At 37.2% G+C, this 17,508-nt stretch overlaps 1 protein-coding gene across 13 annotated transcripts in view; it reads left to right on the top strand.

The window, feature by feature from the left end:
- Positions 1–17,508, top strand: part of myo18ab (myosin XVIIIA b) — a 300,129-nt gene that overhangs the window by 102,668 nt on the left and 179,953 nt on the right. For 5 of the 13 annotated variants that reach the window (XM_059655206.1, XM_048557406.2, XM_059655214.1 and 2 more), the window contains 4 exons: positions 6,580–6,702; positions 8,699–8,764; positions 12,526–12,613; positions 16,727–16,839. In XM_059655206.1, the coding sequence (XP_059511189.1) occupies positions 6,580–6,702; positions 8,699–8,764; positions 12,526–12,613; positions 16,727–16,839 (390 nt within the window). Of the gene's footprint in view, positions 1–3,794; positions 3,870–6,579; positions 6,703–8,698; positions 8,765–12,525; positions 12,614–16,726; positions 16,840–17,508 lie in introns of all 13 variants that reach the window. The other 8 variants (XM_059655209.1, XM_059655217.1, XM_059655216.1 and 5 more) reach the window with 5 other exon arrangements.

The raw sequence follows: 17,508 nt of genomic DNA, 5'->3' as shown, positions 1-17,508 counted from the left end.
GGTAGCTTCCTTGTTTCTTGTTACATTTGGCATTGACTGTGTTTGAAGACAGTTTTCTTTAGATTAACTCCTTAAATTCTTCTGCAGGGCAATCAGTTGTCCTTCTGGCATTTATCAAGCAGTTGATAAAACAACTTAGTTTGTTTCAGCTTCAACTCCTCCTCCTCTCAGACATGACCGATTTGCTTTCAATTTCTAGATAAGCTTTTCTTGTCCCTAAATCGTTTGTTTCAGAGAGTTATTGCTGTTTCTTTTGATCTGTGAACAATTATTAAAGGTTTGAAGTTTACAGTACCACACAAATGCCCATTATTTTGCCTATATATGGATGTTTTGACGATTGGAGTTACTGATTTTTTTTTTCCAAGAATTTGCTAAATTAGCAGTTTTTCACACCTTTTTCAGTTAAAAGTGAAACAAAGCTTTGAGATAGAATTTTGAATATTGGGCTTTCACACCAAGAGTTCACTTAATTTACTTATACGCTAAGCCAGTCCTTGAATGAAGCACAAATTTTACAAGTGCAGTGTACATTCTTGGGTTTGGGTGATTTTAAAGCTGTTATGGAGTCAACCTGCCTCTTTTTTGTAAAAGTTCTATTCTACAGTGCATATAATTGAGGTCACCAAGGCCATTGGCAGAACGCTTCTTTGAAAAATAAAGTCCAGCATTTAAATTGGCATCTCTTCCCCAGGCCCATGAGATTTGCATTTATACGGTTCCTTTCCTCAACATGTGTTCCTTAGCCACATGTATTCCTTTAAACTCGTACATTCAGCAACACTATAGGATGTCTTCCTCTCTGACACACCTATTTCTGGAGCTTTTCTCCTCCTAACTACTAAGCTGCTCAGGTCTTTCGCCCAGAATGTTTTAGACACTGCTAAACTAAACTGCTGATGTTACAGGACTCTACTCTGAAATGATCTGCTTCTCTGGAAAAGAAATCCACACGTTTGCTAACCTTCTGGGTGACTCTCTCTTCCTAAAAAGAAAAATTGCCTCCCATTTCCCTGTGTCATAGGATGCTTTGTTGCTATGCAGTGGTTCTTCTTTCTCCCCACACTTTTCTACTATTGTTTTCCAAACCATCAAGCTACATACCACAAAGTTTTTTTAAGCCTCATTTAGATGCAAGTAAATACATTTTCCAGATGGCTCTGTCAGTTTCAAATTCAAAGCAAAAAAAAACTAAAATTATATTTACCACTTCTTAACATGCACCCTATATTTTCTGGATGATCAAGAGGTGCTGAAAACCTCGACCAAGTGAAGCTTCAAGACATCAATATCCCTTATAAAATCTGTATAAAAATATTGACACCTGAAATCAATAGAAAAAAATCATACAGTAAATAGTAGAAACATGATGCAGGGGTGTACACATCACTGTTATATTTTATTTACAACATAAATAGCCAGACATCATTATAGATCGGTATTTAATTATTGGTTAATCAAGACTGTCTATCGATAACATGCTGATTTAAAACAAAGTTTTAAATACCAGGCGGGAAAACAACAGCACTTCATTGGAGGCTGCACTGATGATGTTACCCAGCAGGGTAATGAAACGTCTGTGAAACAACGAACCAGCTCAGCAAGCCAATTAACCACAACAACAATAATAATTAAAATAATGAACCTTCATCACAAAGATAAACTGTTATGACTGGCTTTTTTTTTGAAATTTGTTTTGTCCTGTACATTAGACCATCACATTGAATCCTGCAGCGTCATTTCGCTCTGTTCCATTCCCATACTGCTTTATTGACAATAAAATATTGTACATATAATGGTAAGATAACTAGTTTCTCTGTTTCTTTACGTTCATTTCACATGGCTTAATGTTATTGTTGTTGGTTTCCTAGCCCCGTAACTAAATTTGAAGCTTCGTCGGCAATAGCTATACTGCCTTTGCGTTAATTCCATGTTGTTCCCAGGAATGGAGGGTTTGAGATATCAAAATAGACCGGAGAGACTGGGACGACTTCTTCCACTGGAGAGTTGAAGGTTGAAGGGTGATATTTATTGAGGTTCATAAAATCATGAGGGCCATAGATAAGGTGAATAACAGTGGTCTTTTCCCTAGCGTGGAGAAGTTCAAAGCGGGGTTGGGTATATTTTTAAGGTGAGAGGATAAAGATTTATAAAGGATATGAAGGGAAACGTTTTTTACACAGAATGGTTCGTGTGTGAAATGAACTGTCAGAGGAAGTGATGGATGCAGGTAGTTGCAACATTTAAAAGACACTTTGAGAAGTTTATGAATAGGAAAGGTTTGGAAGGATATGAGCCAAGTGAAGATAGATTGAAATAGTTTAGTTTGGGAATATGGTCGGCATGGACTGGTTGGACTGAAAGGTCTGTTTCCATGCTGTATGATTCTACCACTCTCCTGGAATCAGTTTGTGAAAATTACAGTTAAAATTATGTTTTAGTAAGGTGGTGTAATACTTAGAAACTTAAAAAAAACATTGTTTTTCCTGGTTTCCAGCATTGCACTGCAATTCTTAATCCAGATATCAAAGGATCAACCATCTCTAGCTAAACCCCTGCATAATTTACAGCACTGATTCTTCATACCAATTGTATCTTTAAAATGTGCCTACCGGTTTTTGGAATTCATATTGCCTGTAATTGTACTATATAACATTTTAATTTGCATGTGTATACTTCGGACAGATGTTGAAAATGACTAAAATTTGACTACAAATTGCTTTAAATGAAGCTAAATAGCTGAAAATATTCACAAAAGAATAGGTGGTACTTAAGTGAGTTGAAAAGATACAACATGTATTGTGAAAGAAATAACTATTAATGGGCTGGATATTCCTGTCAGCAATGAAATGGCTGTCAGCTGCCCACAAAAGGACTGGTGATCTTTGGCCTGGAATTAACTTTTCCAGATGCTAACTTGATTGTCTCACCAGTTATAAGAGTTCTGTGGCTTCCAGAAACTGAGGTTTTTGAACAAGTAATCACGATGATGAATTCTAACAACATGTAAGGAAGTCATTGTTATGATTTTAGAGAATGAAATAAGAATTAGGACATACTTGTGGGATTAATGTAAAAACTGGAATGTCATAAATTAAAAAAAACCACTTATTTTAAAGAAATTGCTATATTGTTTTTATAATGAAGAAACTTGACTTTCTGCAGATGTATAATGTTTTCCAGGCTAGAGAGATTGTTGGTAACAAATAATGACTGTGTGTTCAGTTTAAAACCCAGTTATAACCCGTTGAACAAGTTTAAATGATTTCTAATCGATGTCTGTCTATGTTACACCCTTTTGAGGAGCAAACAAGCGCTGACAGCAACTTTTGGATTTCCACACATATGCATGAATGATGCTACACGTTACTTTGCATTTTGAAGTTGTAATTATGTTCAAGTATTAGTAGTTTAATCATTGTTACAAGTATAAAATCCAGTACAGCAAAATATAACAAGATATGAGTACTAGTTTGGCTGCAGGACAAAGGAGTAAACTTACCAAACAGATAGCAACCAGACTATTCATTGCATGGTCAAGCAATGAAAATCTTTTGAATCTAATGCTTTGATTACTGCATGCAGAAAGCATTTTTGCAGGTTTTCTTGCTGTTTGCATTACGTACACTTAGGTCAGCATTGTGCTGTTTTACATTTACTTATCATAGTGACCCAGTAATGTGCACTAATCCTGGCCAGTACCCACGCTCATGTACTACGCACATTTCAAGTCCAATCTAAATAATGAGAACTGGTTATTAGAAAATTAATATTGTTGGTCATGTGATCTTTAGGCTCAATGGATGTCACAACAAATGACACATACAGATGAAGCTCAGCTGAGACTGGAGAGAATCTTCACTACTTCAGTAAATAAACATGACATGCTTTGACTGTTGCTTGTGTTGTGCTGTTGGCACATTCTTATCTAAATGTAGAATCTTGTGTGAACTTCATGTACACCAGGCATTTCCTCTTAAACCCCTTTTGATGTATGTAATGTAGAAAATGACTAATTAACACAATTTATCTACGGGTGGGTATATACTCTATATTTTGTGCAGTATTTCAATATCAAAACTTGCCCAATGTCATCAAGTGTAAAATGTTGCTGTTTGTAGCAGGATTATGATTGGTCCCAAGACTACAAATCTTACCTGGTCCAGATAACTCTGATTTGTAAAACATTGACTGTCGCTTGAATTTAGAATAAAAAGACCTTTTACTTATCTAGGATTATTCTTGTGGTACTTGATGAATAATGTGATTAATTTTTATCATAGTGGCTACCTCTTTTGTTTTGAATGCTAATCACAGATACATTGAACCCAGTGAGCAAAGAGAAGTTCACTTTCAAATTCTTCTATTACAGGCTAAACATTACAACTTCTGTTTTCAAGGCATCATGTGGCAGATTATTGGTTCAATAGTCCCACACGTAGTTCCTTGCTTTGCTTTGGCTGGTATTGTTCTACAGACATATGTTCCCTTGCGAAAGTTTTGTGTAATAGTTCACAGAAGTATGCAGCACAGAAAGACACCATACAGCTCTTCACACCTGAAATGGCTCTTTAAAAGATCGATCTGATTTGTTTCACAACCCAGCTCTTTCCTTTTCAAGTACATGTCTGATTTTGTTTTGAAATTTACTCCTGAATCTGCTTTTCCACCCTTTCAGGCAGTGTATTCCAGATTCTAAGAAAACTTGCATTCTATTGCCAAATATTTTAAATCCTTATCCTCTGGTTATTAACCCTCTGCCAGAGGTCACTTAAACAATTTGAAAAACTTTGTTAGTATTTATTCTATTAATTCGTTCATAGTTGTAAATATTAGAGCATTTTGGTTTAGGTTTTAATCTCATGTGGTGAAATGAGAAAAATATTTTTGCATTTTTTTTTTAGTTTTGCATTTACACTTAGGCCAGAAATACCTGAACACATGTTCAAAACCAGAATTGACCAAAATTGACATTTTTAGAATGTACCACTTTTTGTATTCAAATAAAATTAACGTACATGGACAATTTGGCTAAGCACTGCATGGCAATGGAATTATCAGCTTCAGTGCTGGTGTGTTGGTCTATTTCTGTGCTCAAAGCAACATTCCAGTCCCCCACTAAACCCTCCCTACCCCATCCCCTTCCACACACCCTCCAAAAAAATCTTGATTGATCCAAAAGTCAGCGCAGTTTCAGACCTAAGGGCTGCCATTTTTTTGATAATGTACTAAGTAAAGTATGCTTTTTTACACTTCATATTTTTAGTACTTTCTTTCATCGCATTTGTTACCAGTTTCAAAATTTTGTCAACATTGTCACCTGTGCTTTGAAATCTACAACATAGAAAAAAGGCAAATGGCCTATTCTGTACACGTTAGTTCTTCAGGACTTTTTTTGATGAGTGATTTTGATGTGGAAAATGTGTTGTCATGAGTGACTGGGCCTTTAACTAGTGTTTATAGATCTAAAATCATTAAAGAGCTGTAGGTAGGTGATGAGGAGAAATTTTGTTTTTTTTTTATTTTTGAGTTATATAATAGACGAGAATTAGGGAGACTTTTTATGACAGTACTGTAAGGATTTAATGAACAGAATGAAATAAACAATTTATTTGTTAATATGCACTGACATGCATATTCTCAAGTGATAATTCAACAAAATGAATTGCATTCTAATTTGTGAGAAATTGGATTGGAGAAATTTTTGTTTGCTGTCAGTAGACTTTTAAATCTTAAGATTTCTGTAGTTAGTGCGCACAGTACTTGAAGTTACATGGTAGATTCAAATTCTGAATGTAGTCCTCAGAAAATTGTAGCTTTTTTATACAAACTTCATTTTTCAATATTTGCCTTAGTTTCATGATATAACTGGAGGTGTAAGCTATAACTTAAGTATTTGACAGGTTTCTGAAAAATGTGTCGCGGTGGTAGCTTAGTTTCCACTTTAAAATTTATCACCATTGACCTCAGGCACCTTTTAGTTGTTTGAATAAATCTACTACTAGGTTTAATTAATAAAAACAATTAATAACCTTTCAGTTCAATTAAATGGACTATTAACAATTGATTTTTAAATGGAATAATAAAAATAAATTTAAACATAGATACTTCCTGCATCCATCAATGTTCATTTAGCCTGTAGTATGTGTGATGTAGCATGATGTGTGAGAATCTATCTGAAAAGTTAGTTCATTTTAAGTATTAATATCTCAGTCATAGCATTCACATTCCAATTTGTTTCAATGAAATATTTTTTAAACATGTAATTTGATTTAGATATCAAGGCCCATTTTCGTCTTGCGTTGTGCTTCACTCAAATTTATAAAATTCATGTGGTGAAAATTATGAAATATGAAGAAATGAACTTTATTGAGGGGGAACAGAGAGAAATGGGAAACTGAAATTTGTGATATTTGGACATTTTACTTAAAGACTATAGGTGTACTATAATAGTCAATACTGCGTTTTTTTTTAGCTGTATCTGTATGCGTGTAGTTATTTGCTTAATGACTTCATCTTTTGTTGTTCTTACTTTTTACATCTGGATCTTGTTTCTTTCACATTGCATTGTTGTCACAGCTGGAACCTGCGATCCCACCTACCCAGAGCCTAGTTCCCTCTCAAGATTCCTCCACTCGCTCCAACGATCTCGCACAGGCAGGTGTCTGGGCTGGTGTCTGTGCCCGTGTGTCATGCTGGACTGTAAGGCTGCCTTCATGTCTATCCTATGATTCCCACATCTCTGCTACAGCTCTTTGTTTGCCTTGCTTGTTCTTTTCCCGCTACTCTATTTTTCTAGTGGGCTACACAAAATGCAAAAACTACATCAAAAGTAATTGACCTAGTGGTCTAATTGAAATTAAATAAAGTTTGGGATTTTTTTTCAAGAGAGGATTTATTTGACAATAATACTCGCAATCCCAATTAACATTGTGTCTTTTTGGTAAATTTGGAACTTTGATCAGTTGATTTTTGGAATGATAATTATTTGACTTGGTTTTAAGGTTTATGTTTGTAATCTGTCACTGTGATATATTTGTAACAAGATATTTTGCAAAGCTTAATTTCATTTAAATTAAGCCACTATTTGCTGAAGGGCTTGTGAAAGTGACGTGTCTGTGCAGAATAAAACTTTTGCACTTCGTACATTAAAGGAATTTGCACCAAAGTCTTGAGACTATAATTTTAGTTTCGATATGTTGTTTGCACTTAAACACAAGCCCTTTTCTTTCCGCCCTCATCCTTTCCTACTAAATACCACAGCTTCCTGTTCCATTTCCTGTTTTTTTTAAATTAGGTTTTAAGCGGTAGAATAAGAATGTAAAATTCTATTTTTCTGTACAGAAACATTGATGCTAGAATTTGTCAATGTAAACATTTGCTTTCATCATTGGTTTAGAATTTCTTCTCTTCCCATATAAAGCATCTTTTTTGTAAAAAAAACCTCCATATACATAACAAGCTATAATTTATAGAAGCATAATTTCCTCAAAGAAAATTGGAACTGCATTTTTCGCATTCATAAATTTAAGCATACTTCAGACTATAAGCTTACTTCAGACTATGACTTCTCTGGGAATGGGGTTGAAAATAAAGGTATACAATTGTGCAAGATAATTTGATCTTGAGGAAGATCAGTATTGTTTCTCCTATCCTGGCATTTTCAAGTGTTACTTGTACCATTTGTAGTTCCTGAACTTTTCTTGGTGCCACTTCCTTCTCTGGCTACCTACTTCTGTAGACCAAGATGGCAGTGCATGGAAATAGTGGCAAGTATTCAAGTCAAATTTCGTATTCTGAGGAAGGGGCAGGGGCAGATTTATTATGACTAACCTTGTATGACAGTGTATGAGCTTTCCAATATTGAGCAAGCACTGTTCTTGTCAAATTTGGTTGAGTCACTGCCTTTGTATTCACCCAATTACCTTGACTCATGGTGCTACCTTTTGAGATTCATATGGTTGACTGGACTACCAGACTTTGCCACTTGTCCTGATTCTGGTAAATTTACTTGAGTATTTGCTGTTTGCTGCAGATCAAAATATCCAGAAACTGGTGATCCTAGCTTGTATTTAATAAAAAAGAGTTTACTGTCTTTAATTTTCAGATGTTTTGAACTTATCTTTAAAATAAGCTTTAAAAATTAGCATCATGCTTAAACATCAGGTTTTATAGTTTTGCTTTAATTTATTCTCTGAATGTGGAAGATGTTGGCAAGGCCACATTTATTGCCCATATACTTGATGATTTGGGGTAGCTCCATTCAACTGCAACAGGCTTTGTAATGATTCATAAAGTCAAATGGTCTGGTGGGCCGTTTCAAGAGGAATTTGTGAGCTCTATAGAATTGAATGGTCACATATAAATGATACGGCGTAGGATAAATAGTTTGGTAATGCCTTTCAGAAAGAAAAATCTGTTGTTTATGCACACTGTAAACCAAAATTAATGAACTAAAAATATCAGCTATACAATCTCTGAACAGTTAAATGGAAGGCATCAGAAATATTCAATTATGCGTTCAAAACATTAAGCTTAGGTAACCAAGGTTGCTCATGTGCAAAAGAGAACTAACTGTGTTTGTATGTTAGAAACTCGAATAACGCATTGAATGTTAAGGGTGATGGATACAAGATAGCATTCTTTAAATCATGATTTGCTTTCTTTTGTTGTGCTTGGCTTATCTGCTGCTCACCAGAATCAGGTGGAAGAGGTGACAACAACTGTGCTTCAGTCTTCAGCATCTGCTTCTACTCAGCCCCAGGTTGGCATTTAATCTAAACACTGCTTTTGAGAAGTTGCTTTATGTGAAGTACTTGCATGTTATATAATATTAAACTTTGTATACTTCCACTTCCTTGTACATTTATGTTTGCTCAGTTAGGTGCAAACATTGGTTGTTAGCAATCTGTCCCCATCTGTCAACATCTTCTGCAATGCCAGTGGAGAATTAATTTGATAAGCTTATAAACGTTTGCAATAGTGTTGGTATCATAACTTGTTAAGAAAGCATTTTAGCAGAATTTCATTCAAAATAGGCAAACTTCAGTTTTAAAGAAAATTTTAGCTCACTTATAGATGTTAGTGATTTTACATTTCATTTTTCTTTTAAATTTCTTCATTTGACTTCTTGCGTTGGCTCTAGATCATAACAGTTTAAGGATTATAAAGGAGCAATGGGTCATTAAAATAAATCTGGAGTAATTTATAAATGTTATTTTGGACTACTTGCAAGTTATTGCCATCATCTTACATTAAAGTAGCTTTGTATAATATTTATTCTTAGTCAATACATTAACTGTTGAAAATTTGCTATTTCTATCAAGTAGGTTTGCTGATTGGATCAGAAAGATGTGTGAGAATGTGTGATTTAGGAAGATCATTATAAGTACTGTAACATGTTAATCCTTTCAGCATTTTAGCTGGCAATAAACATTCATATAGGACTTTATTAAGTGGCTATATTTCAGGATAATTATTTATAGCGAGTGTTGTGGGAAAATCAGAATTGTATAATTACCTTGTATACCAAGAATTACCTTCTCATTTTCAGCTGGTAAAGCCTAAGAAAGGCACGGTACTTGCACTGATTTGAAAATCGAGATGCAATAATTGTTAACTTTGTGCAAGGCCAAATTAATATCATGAAAAATTGGCAACTTGAACTCTTGCATCATTTCAATGCCAGCACCATTGTTCAAAGACATTTTTGCATTAGATATTACTTCAGTTGAAAGTAGTTTTTAATTGTTCATTTTCTTCCCTTTTTGTGAATGGTGTGTTGCGCTATCAAAAGCTTACTAATTCACTTGATTCTTCACACTTGGTGAAATTTGTGTAAACTAATGATGCAATATAGTTTCACTTGTCCATGTAAATGTAAATCGAGAGGCATGTGATATTTCCCCTATATAATTTTGCATGAACTGGGCTAAGTCTATTTCACAGTACAAAAATGAAGTTGCTGGAAAAACTCAGCAGGTCTGGCAGCATCTGTGGAAGAGAAAAGAGTTAACATTTCGGATCTAGTGACCATTCCTCAGAACTGATGGTGGCTGGGAAAATGTCAGTTTATATGCAGAAAATAGGGAGATGGTTGGGGTAGGGAGTAAACAATAGGATAGTGCCCAAAGACACACAAAGACAGTTGGACAGACAAAGTAGTTGCTAACAATCAGGCTGGGAGGGTGAATAGTTGTTAATTGGGACTGTTAGTGACTAACATCAGGGGGGTGTGTAGTGGTGGGCTATGTGGTAACACAGCCTGGTGTGTGGGGTGGGGAGCTGGGACATGGGAGAGTTTAGGCCCTAAAATTATTGAACTCAGTATTAAGTCTGGAGGGCTGTAGTGTCCCCAAGTGGAAAATGAGGTTTTGTTCCTCCAGCTTGCACTGGGCTTCACTGGAACACTGTAGCAAGCCAGTGACTGAGATGTTGGCCAGGGAGCAAGGTGGTGCATTGAAGTGGCTGGCAACAGATAGTTCAGGGTCTTTTTTGGGAGCAGAATATAGATGTTCTGTGAAATGGTCGCCAAGTCTTCGCTTTGTTTCCCCAATATAGAGGAGACTTGGTGACTGTTTCACAGAACATCTATGTTCTGCTCGCAAAAAAGACCCTGAACTATCTGTTACCAGCCACTTCAATGCACCACCTTGCTCCCTGGCCAACATCTCAGTCACTGGCTTGCTACAGTGTTCCAGTGAAGCCCAGTGCAAGCTGGAGGAACAACACCTCATTTTCCGCTTGGGGACCCTACAGCCTTCCGGACTCCATATTGCGCTCAATAATTTTAGGGCCTAAACTCCCCCATGTCCCAGCTCCCTACCCCACTCACCGGGCCTTGTTACCACACAGCCTGCCACTCCACACCCCGTCACTAACAGTCTCCGTTAACAACTATTCACCCTCCCAGTCTGATCGTTAGCAACTCCCTTGTCTGTCCAACTGTCTTTTTCTTTCTTTGGGCTCTTTCCTATTGTTTACTCCCTACCCCACCCACCTCCCTATTTTCTGTACATAAACTGATGTTTTCCCAGCCACCATCAGTTCTGAGGAAGGGTCACTGGACCCGAAATGTTAACTCTGTTTTCTCCTTCACAGATGCTGCCAGACCTGCTGAGCTTTTCCAGCAACTTTGTTTTTGTTCCTGATTTATAGCATTCGCAGTTCTTTTGATTTCTATTTTGTATTTCATAGTAATTGACAGATTAGATCAGATTTTCTTAAATAACACAATTTTTTAGATTGGATGCTTCCAAGCAAAGACTGTCAAAAGGACACAAAACGTGCAAAAATACTCAGCAGGTCTGGCAGCAGCTGTGGAGAGAGACCTGTTAACTTTCCAGTTGACTGTTTAGAAGGGCCTGATGAGTGAATAGATCTGAAACCTGTCTCTTTCTCTTTCCACAGGTGCTATCGCATCTACTGAGTATTTCCAGTATTTTCTGGATTTCTTTTCAGATTTCCAGCATCCATAGTGCTTTGCTTTTGACTGCGAAGAGTTTTCTACAATATTTGGTGGGAAATGTTTGACAGATGTGAAAATTGAGATTATTAAGTCTTCATCTTTGTGTTATCCTACTCTTGAAAGGGTCACTTTGCCAACACCTGCAAAACCTTGTTTGCATTGCCGTTGGAAAATAAATCTGAAATTCAGTTTTCTTGATTTGTTCTGATTGGTATTTCCTCATTATTGAGAATCACTCCCTACAAACAACTGATTCAGACTTGTGCAACATTTGCTGATGCGTATGGATAGAAGATCTTCCAGACCAATTGTGTCTTCTCTTAGGGAATGATTGCATACTATTTCATTCTGACTGGCGATCAAGTTCACTTTTGCCCATACATTTCACATTTGCAGGCTTAATAATTGGGTTCAGCCCTTTGGGTTGAAGCTAACAGATGAAGGATATAAATGGATGTGGAAGTAATGTAGCTGCTATTAGTAAAATTCTCCAAAAAAATTTTTTTTACAGATACTTAGTCATCTAGTCTACAGTTTCAATTGCATTATTTACTATGTTTTTGCCACTACAATTTTATGCTATGTGAACTGTAATGTCTAAACAGTCAGCATTGCAAGACCTAAGTACACGTGCTATTTGACACAAATTTCACCCAGACTCAACTGAGCTATGTAGATAATTGTAACACCATGGCAAAGCAGTGTTAGACATTTTATTCAACCAGTTTATGTAGGTCTAATTTCTGCATCATATGGATGAGATTCCTTCATGTAATAAAACTCAAATATATTAGTGACTGAACTTTCAGTGATGTGTTGATTCTTCATGTTCTAAAAAAGCTGACAAGGAAACTTTTTGGTTGAGAAATGGACAAAAGCTTGGCAAAAAACAACAAAGTAGTCTAATATAAACTATCACCTACCTTTGTAAGTGCCTGACCAGATTTGTATTCCATAAGAGAATATATAGCAAGATACATTTTGAAATGGATTACAAGATGCAAATCCTTAGTTTGTCAAGTAATTTGATATTCCTTTTCCCACTTTTCCAATTATAGTTGAAGACTGAGGAGCAGATTGCTACAGAACAAGCATGGTATGAAGCAGACAAGGTGTGGCTGGTTCACAAAGATGGATTTTCTTTAGGTAATTTCAGACAGATTTTTGAAATTCATTAACTTATTCCTTCATACTTTTGATTATTTTTAACTTCAGTTTTAAATCAAAGAATTGATCTAGCATTAGTTGTCATTGTGAGAGTTCCAAACTTCTGTCACATTTTGCATGAAGTGTTATTTCCTGATTTCATTTCTGAAGGATCTGCCTGTAATTTCTGACCTTATGCTTTAGTCCTTTATTCTCCAGCTAGTGAAATAGCTTCATTTCCTATTTGCTTTGACCCCTGGAAGTGCCAATTAAATCAATTTTTAAAAAATTCTAAATCAAAGAAATATACCCCTGGATTGTGTAATGTCTCTCTGTGTAGTTTTAAACTGTTGAAGCCCACATATTAATGTAGTAAATTAATGTTGCAAGCTTTCCAGGGCCAAATATCCTTTCTAAGATGTGATCCCCAGAACTGCTTAAAGCCTAGGCGGGGTCTATCCAGGGCTTTCTGCAGCAAAAGTATGACTTCTACCTCCTTGTATTGTTTTCATAGAATCATTCAAACCCTACAGTCCAGGAAGAGGCCATTTGACCCATTGAGTCTACACTGACCCTCCAAAGAACATCCCACCCAGACCCAACCCCCTACACTATCCCTGTAACATGCTATTTACTGTAGCTAACCCACCTAGCCTGCACATAGCTGGAAACTGTGGACAATTTAGCATAGCAAGTTCATCTAACCTGTACTTCTTTGGACTGTGGGAGGACTGGAGCATCTGGAGGAAACTGTCAGCCATGGGGAGAACGTGCAAACTCTCTAAGGACAACCAGCCAAGGCTGGAATTGAACTTGGATCCCTGCAAACCACTGTGCTACCATGTCACCACATTTTCTGTTCCTCTAGATAGAAAAGATAAGCATTCTATTAGCTTTTCTGTTTTGTTTTGGACATTATTGTGACATTTTTTAATGATGTGTACCTGGATTCCCCCTTTTCTTCTGGACTCCAGTAAATATAATCCTAATTATTTGTCAGTCCTACCATTTCCAGAACTCAGTCTGGTAAACCGCTGCACTTCTTACTTTCCTCTGATAAGGACAGTGAAGGATGTTATCTAAGATAGACTGTGCTAGTGGGCTGAGGAACGGCAGATGGGGTGTAATGCAGATAAATGTAAGATGTTGCATTTTGCTAATACAAACCAAGGCAAGACTTAGACAATTATTGTAGGCCCTTGGGAAAATTATCGAACAGTGTGTCCAAGTACAAGACCAAGACCACATACGTACATCCTTGAAAGTTGTGTAAGAGGTAGACAGGGTGGTGGAGAAAGCATTTGGCAACATTGCCTTCATCAATCAGAGCATTAAGTACAGGAGTTGGGATGTCATGTTACAGCTGTACACAGCTTGGGTAGGGTGACATTTGGAGTACTGTGTACAATTGTAGTCATTGTGCTAAAGGAAGGATTTCATTAAATTGAAAAGGGTGCAAAAATTATTTGTAAGGATGTTACCGACACTGGAGGGTTTGACCTATAAGGAAAGGCTGGAAAGGCCAGGACTTATTTCCCTGGAGCATAGGAGGTTAAGGGGTGATGTTATAGAAGTTCAAAAAATCATGAGGGGCTTAGACTGGGTGACTAGCCAAGATCTTTTTCCAGGATAAGGGAGTCCAAAGCTGGGAGGGAAAAGGTTTAAAAGGGACCTGAGGGGCAACTTTTTCACATAGTGTGGTGCGTATATGGAACAAGCTGCCAGAGGAAGTGGTAAAGGTGGGTACATTTACAACATTTAAAAGAAATTTGGGCAGGCACATGAATGAAGAGGAATGGCCAAATGCAGGCAAATGGGACTAGTTCAGTTGAGTCAGCACAGATGAATTGGGTGAAGGGCCTGTATCTGTGCTGTTTGACTCTGTACCTATTCCATGTGTGATCTGAACGAGGCCTGTATCGTTGCAGTAAGCTATTCCTGCTCCTTAACTTGAATTCTCTTGTAATGAAGGCCAACATACCTTCTTTAGTGCTTGCTTCATCTGCATGCTTACTTTCAGTGACTGGTAACCGAGGACACCCAGGCCTCATTGGACATTCCCCTGTATCAATTTTTAGCCATTCAGGTAAAAATCTGCCTTCCCAGTTTTGCTACCAAAGTGGATATCCTCATCAAGTTCTTAATGAATTAATTGAATAACAAAGGCTCCAACACAGATCCTTATTGGTACCACTGGTCACAGCCTTGCAATTAATGTACCTATTCATTATCTCCCCTCTTTATGGTCCAAATAGTCCAGCCTTAAGTTCATTGGAAGTGGTATGTAAGTTGAGTGATGAATGTCAAGACTCTGCCGAAATCCTGATACTGGATAATGCATGTGAATCGTCCGAATAGTTTGAAAAGTAGCACTGGGTTGAATTCCATTTCCTAAGTCCGTCCAGAAAAGTGTGTCTGGAGGGGGGCAGATATGTGGGACTTAATGGTGTACATTATTGTTCTCTTCCTTTGTCTTTCTCTTTAACTTTATGCTTTTCCACTGTACCAGTCCACTTTCCTGTTTTGATATTCATCCTGTGCACAATTTCTGGGCCAAATAACCAAATAATCAGTGTACATAGCATTGCTTTTCTTGTAGAAATTCCCTCTCATCCAATCAAGATCTGGAAAACGAGACTGGAAGCTGTCTTTTGCTATAGATTAAGTCATCATGCTGTTTTAACTGATTCCTCAGTTGTTACTTTATGCATATCTAATTTGCACAGCTGTAATTTAGTGGACTAGGTAGAAGGAGCCCATGTTCACATACTGAATGTACTGTCATGTACTGAAGCAGTCCATACTCAAATGCAGTAAGATCTGGACAATATTTAGGTTTGGGTTGTCAAATGGCATGTAACATTCGTACCACACGTGTCAGGCTACTGGCATCACCAATAAGAGACCATCTAACAAGTGGCCCTTGACGTTCAATAGTGTTACCATCACTGAATCCTGCCCCCCCCCACCAGCCCTCCAGTAACATATTGGGAGTTACCATTGACCAGAATCTCAACTGGACTTGCTACAAAAACAGAGTGGCTACAAAACAGGTCAGAGGCTAGGATACTACGACAGATAACTCACCTCCTGACTCCCCAAATCCTGTCGATCATCTACAGACTATAAGTCAGCAGTGTGATGGAATACTTTCCCCTTGCCTAGATGTGTGCAAGGCCAATGAAACTCAAACGATCCAGGACAAAGCAGTCTGCTTGATTGGCACTGGATCAATTAGCATCCTCTCCCTCCACCACCGACACTATATAACAGCGGTGTGTACAGTCTCCAAGGTGCACTGCAGAAATTCACCAAAGACTCTCAGGCAGCACATTACAAACAGCCACTTCTATCTAGAAGGACAAGGGCAGCAGATACATGGGAGCATCACCACCTTCAGGTTCCTGTCCAAGGCACTGACTATTCCTTCATTGTCGTTGGGTCAAAATCATGGAATTCCCTTTCTAATGGCTTATGAGTCAACCCACAGCAGGTGGACTGCAGCGGTTCAAGAAGGCAGCTCACCACCAGCTTCTCAAGAGCAACTAGGGACAGGTAATAAATGCTGGCCAGCCAGCAACATCCACATCCTATGAAAGAAAAATAAAAAGATAGACTGAAGTTGGCATTTTGTATCATTGTTGTCATTGTTTTCAGTTCACAGAAGCCCTGTATTCAGCAGATACAAAACAACCATGAATATTTATGAATTAATATTACCTTCTGATGACTGTTTGAGTTTGTACATTCTTCTCAATGTTTGTTTCCATTGGGTACATCGGTTTCTTCCCACAGCCTAAAGATGTGCAGGTTAGGAAGATTGACCGTGGTAAATTGTCCATTGTGTCTAGGTATGTTCAGAATAGGTGGATTAGCAGTGGTAAATGCTGGCTTACAGGGATAGGATAGGGGGCTAGGTCTGAGTTGGATGCTGTTCAGAGGATCGGTGCAGACTCAATGGGCTGAATGATCTCTTACTGCCCTGTAAAGATTCGATGATTCTGTGAATGGCAGACATTTCAATTACGCAGACAATATAGTGAACAGCAATACATAAAATTATGTTTTTGGAGTACGTAATATTCTCAACTAATTTACTTTTTTTTGTTGAAGCTGCCTACATAAAGACTGATGGTGGCATCTCCAACCTTCCAGAAGGTAAAGTAAGGATAATACTGGATCATGATAGAACAATACTTGATGCAGATGAAGATGATGTGGAAAAGGCAAGTTCATTAATTCGATAAAACAATAGTTGACTGGAATTTTTTTCTGTTATTGGTTTTATTATGAAATAAATTTCGACACCCTTCATATATTACTGAAGGATTGTTTAACGTTATTTTGCTTCCAGTTGTAAGGGTAGATTTTTAAATATGGTAAATATAAATGTAATCGTCTATACATCTCTAAACCACTGCAATTACAGTCTAATTAAAATGAGTGTCTGTAAACCCGTTGTGATGCACAAGGTCGTATTAATACATGTGAGCTTCATTTAGTGCATATTTAAAACAGTAATTTAGTGCAATATTTATGATGCTAATACAAATTGGACTTTTTCTGCCAGTCGCAGGAAACTTGTCAGTTTATCAGACTGTCTTAATAGGGGCCTAGGAGTGCTTCTGTACACTTTTGGTGGAGGGGAGAATATCCCAAGCTTATCTCTGCCAATCTGCACTGAAGCTGTCTGGTTTTATTTATATGGAGGGTGTTTGAGGAAATCAATTAGAAATGCTATTGGTATAGATTTCTTTAGCCTAGTTGAAGACATTTAAGAATGGCAATCTGTTTCTATGCATGACGTACACGTTTGTTTTTATTTTTCTCCTTATGAGAAGCTACACTTTATTCTGTACTTCTACAAGGACAAATTCAAGATGCAAATAGGTTAT

The sequence above is a fragment of the Stegostoma tigrinum genome, chromosome 27 (genome assembly GCF_030684315.1).
Source record: "Stegostoma tigrinum isolate sSteTig4 chromosome 27, sSteTig4.hap1, whole genome shotgun sequence".
Taxonomy (NCBI): Eukaryota; Metazoa; Chordata; class Chondrichthyes; order Orectolobiformes; family Stegostomatidae; genus Stegostoma; species Stegostoma tigrinum.
Note: the sequence above shows the minus strand (reverse complement) of the source record. Positions and strands in the feature narration are given on the sequence as shown.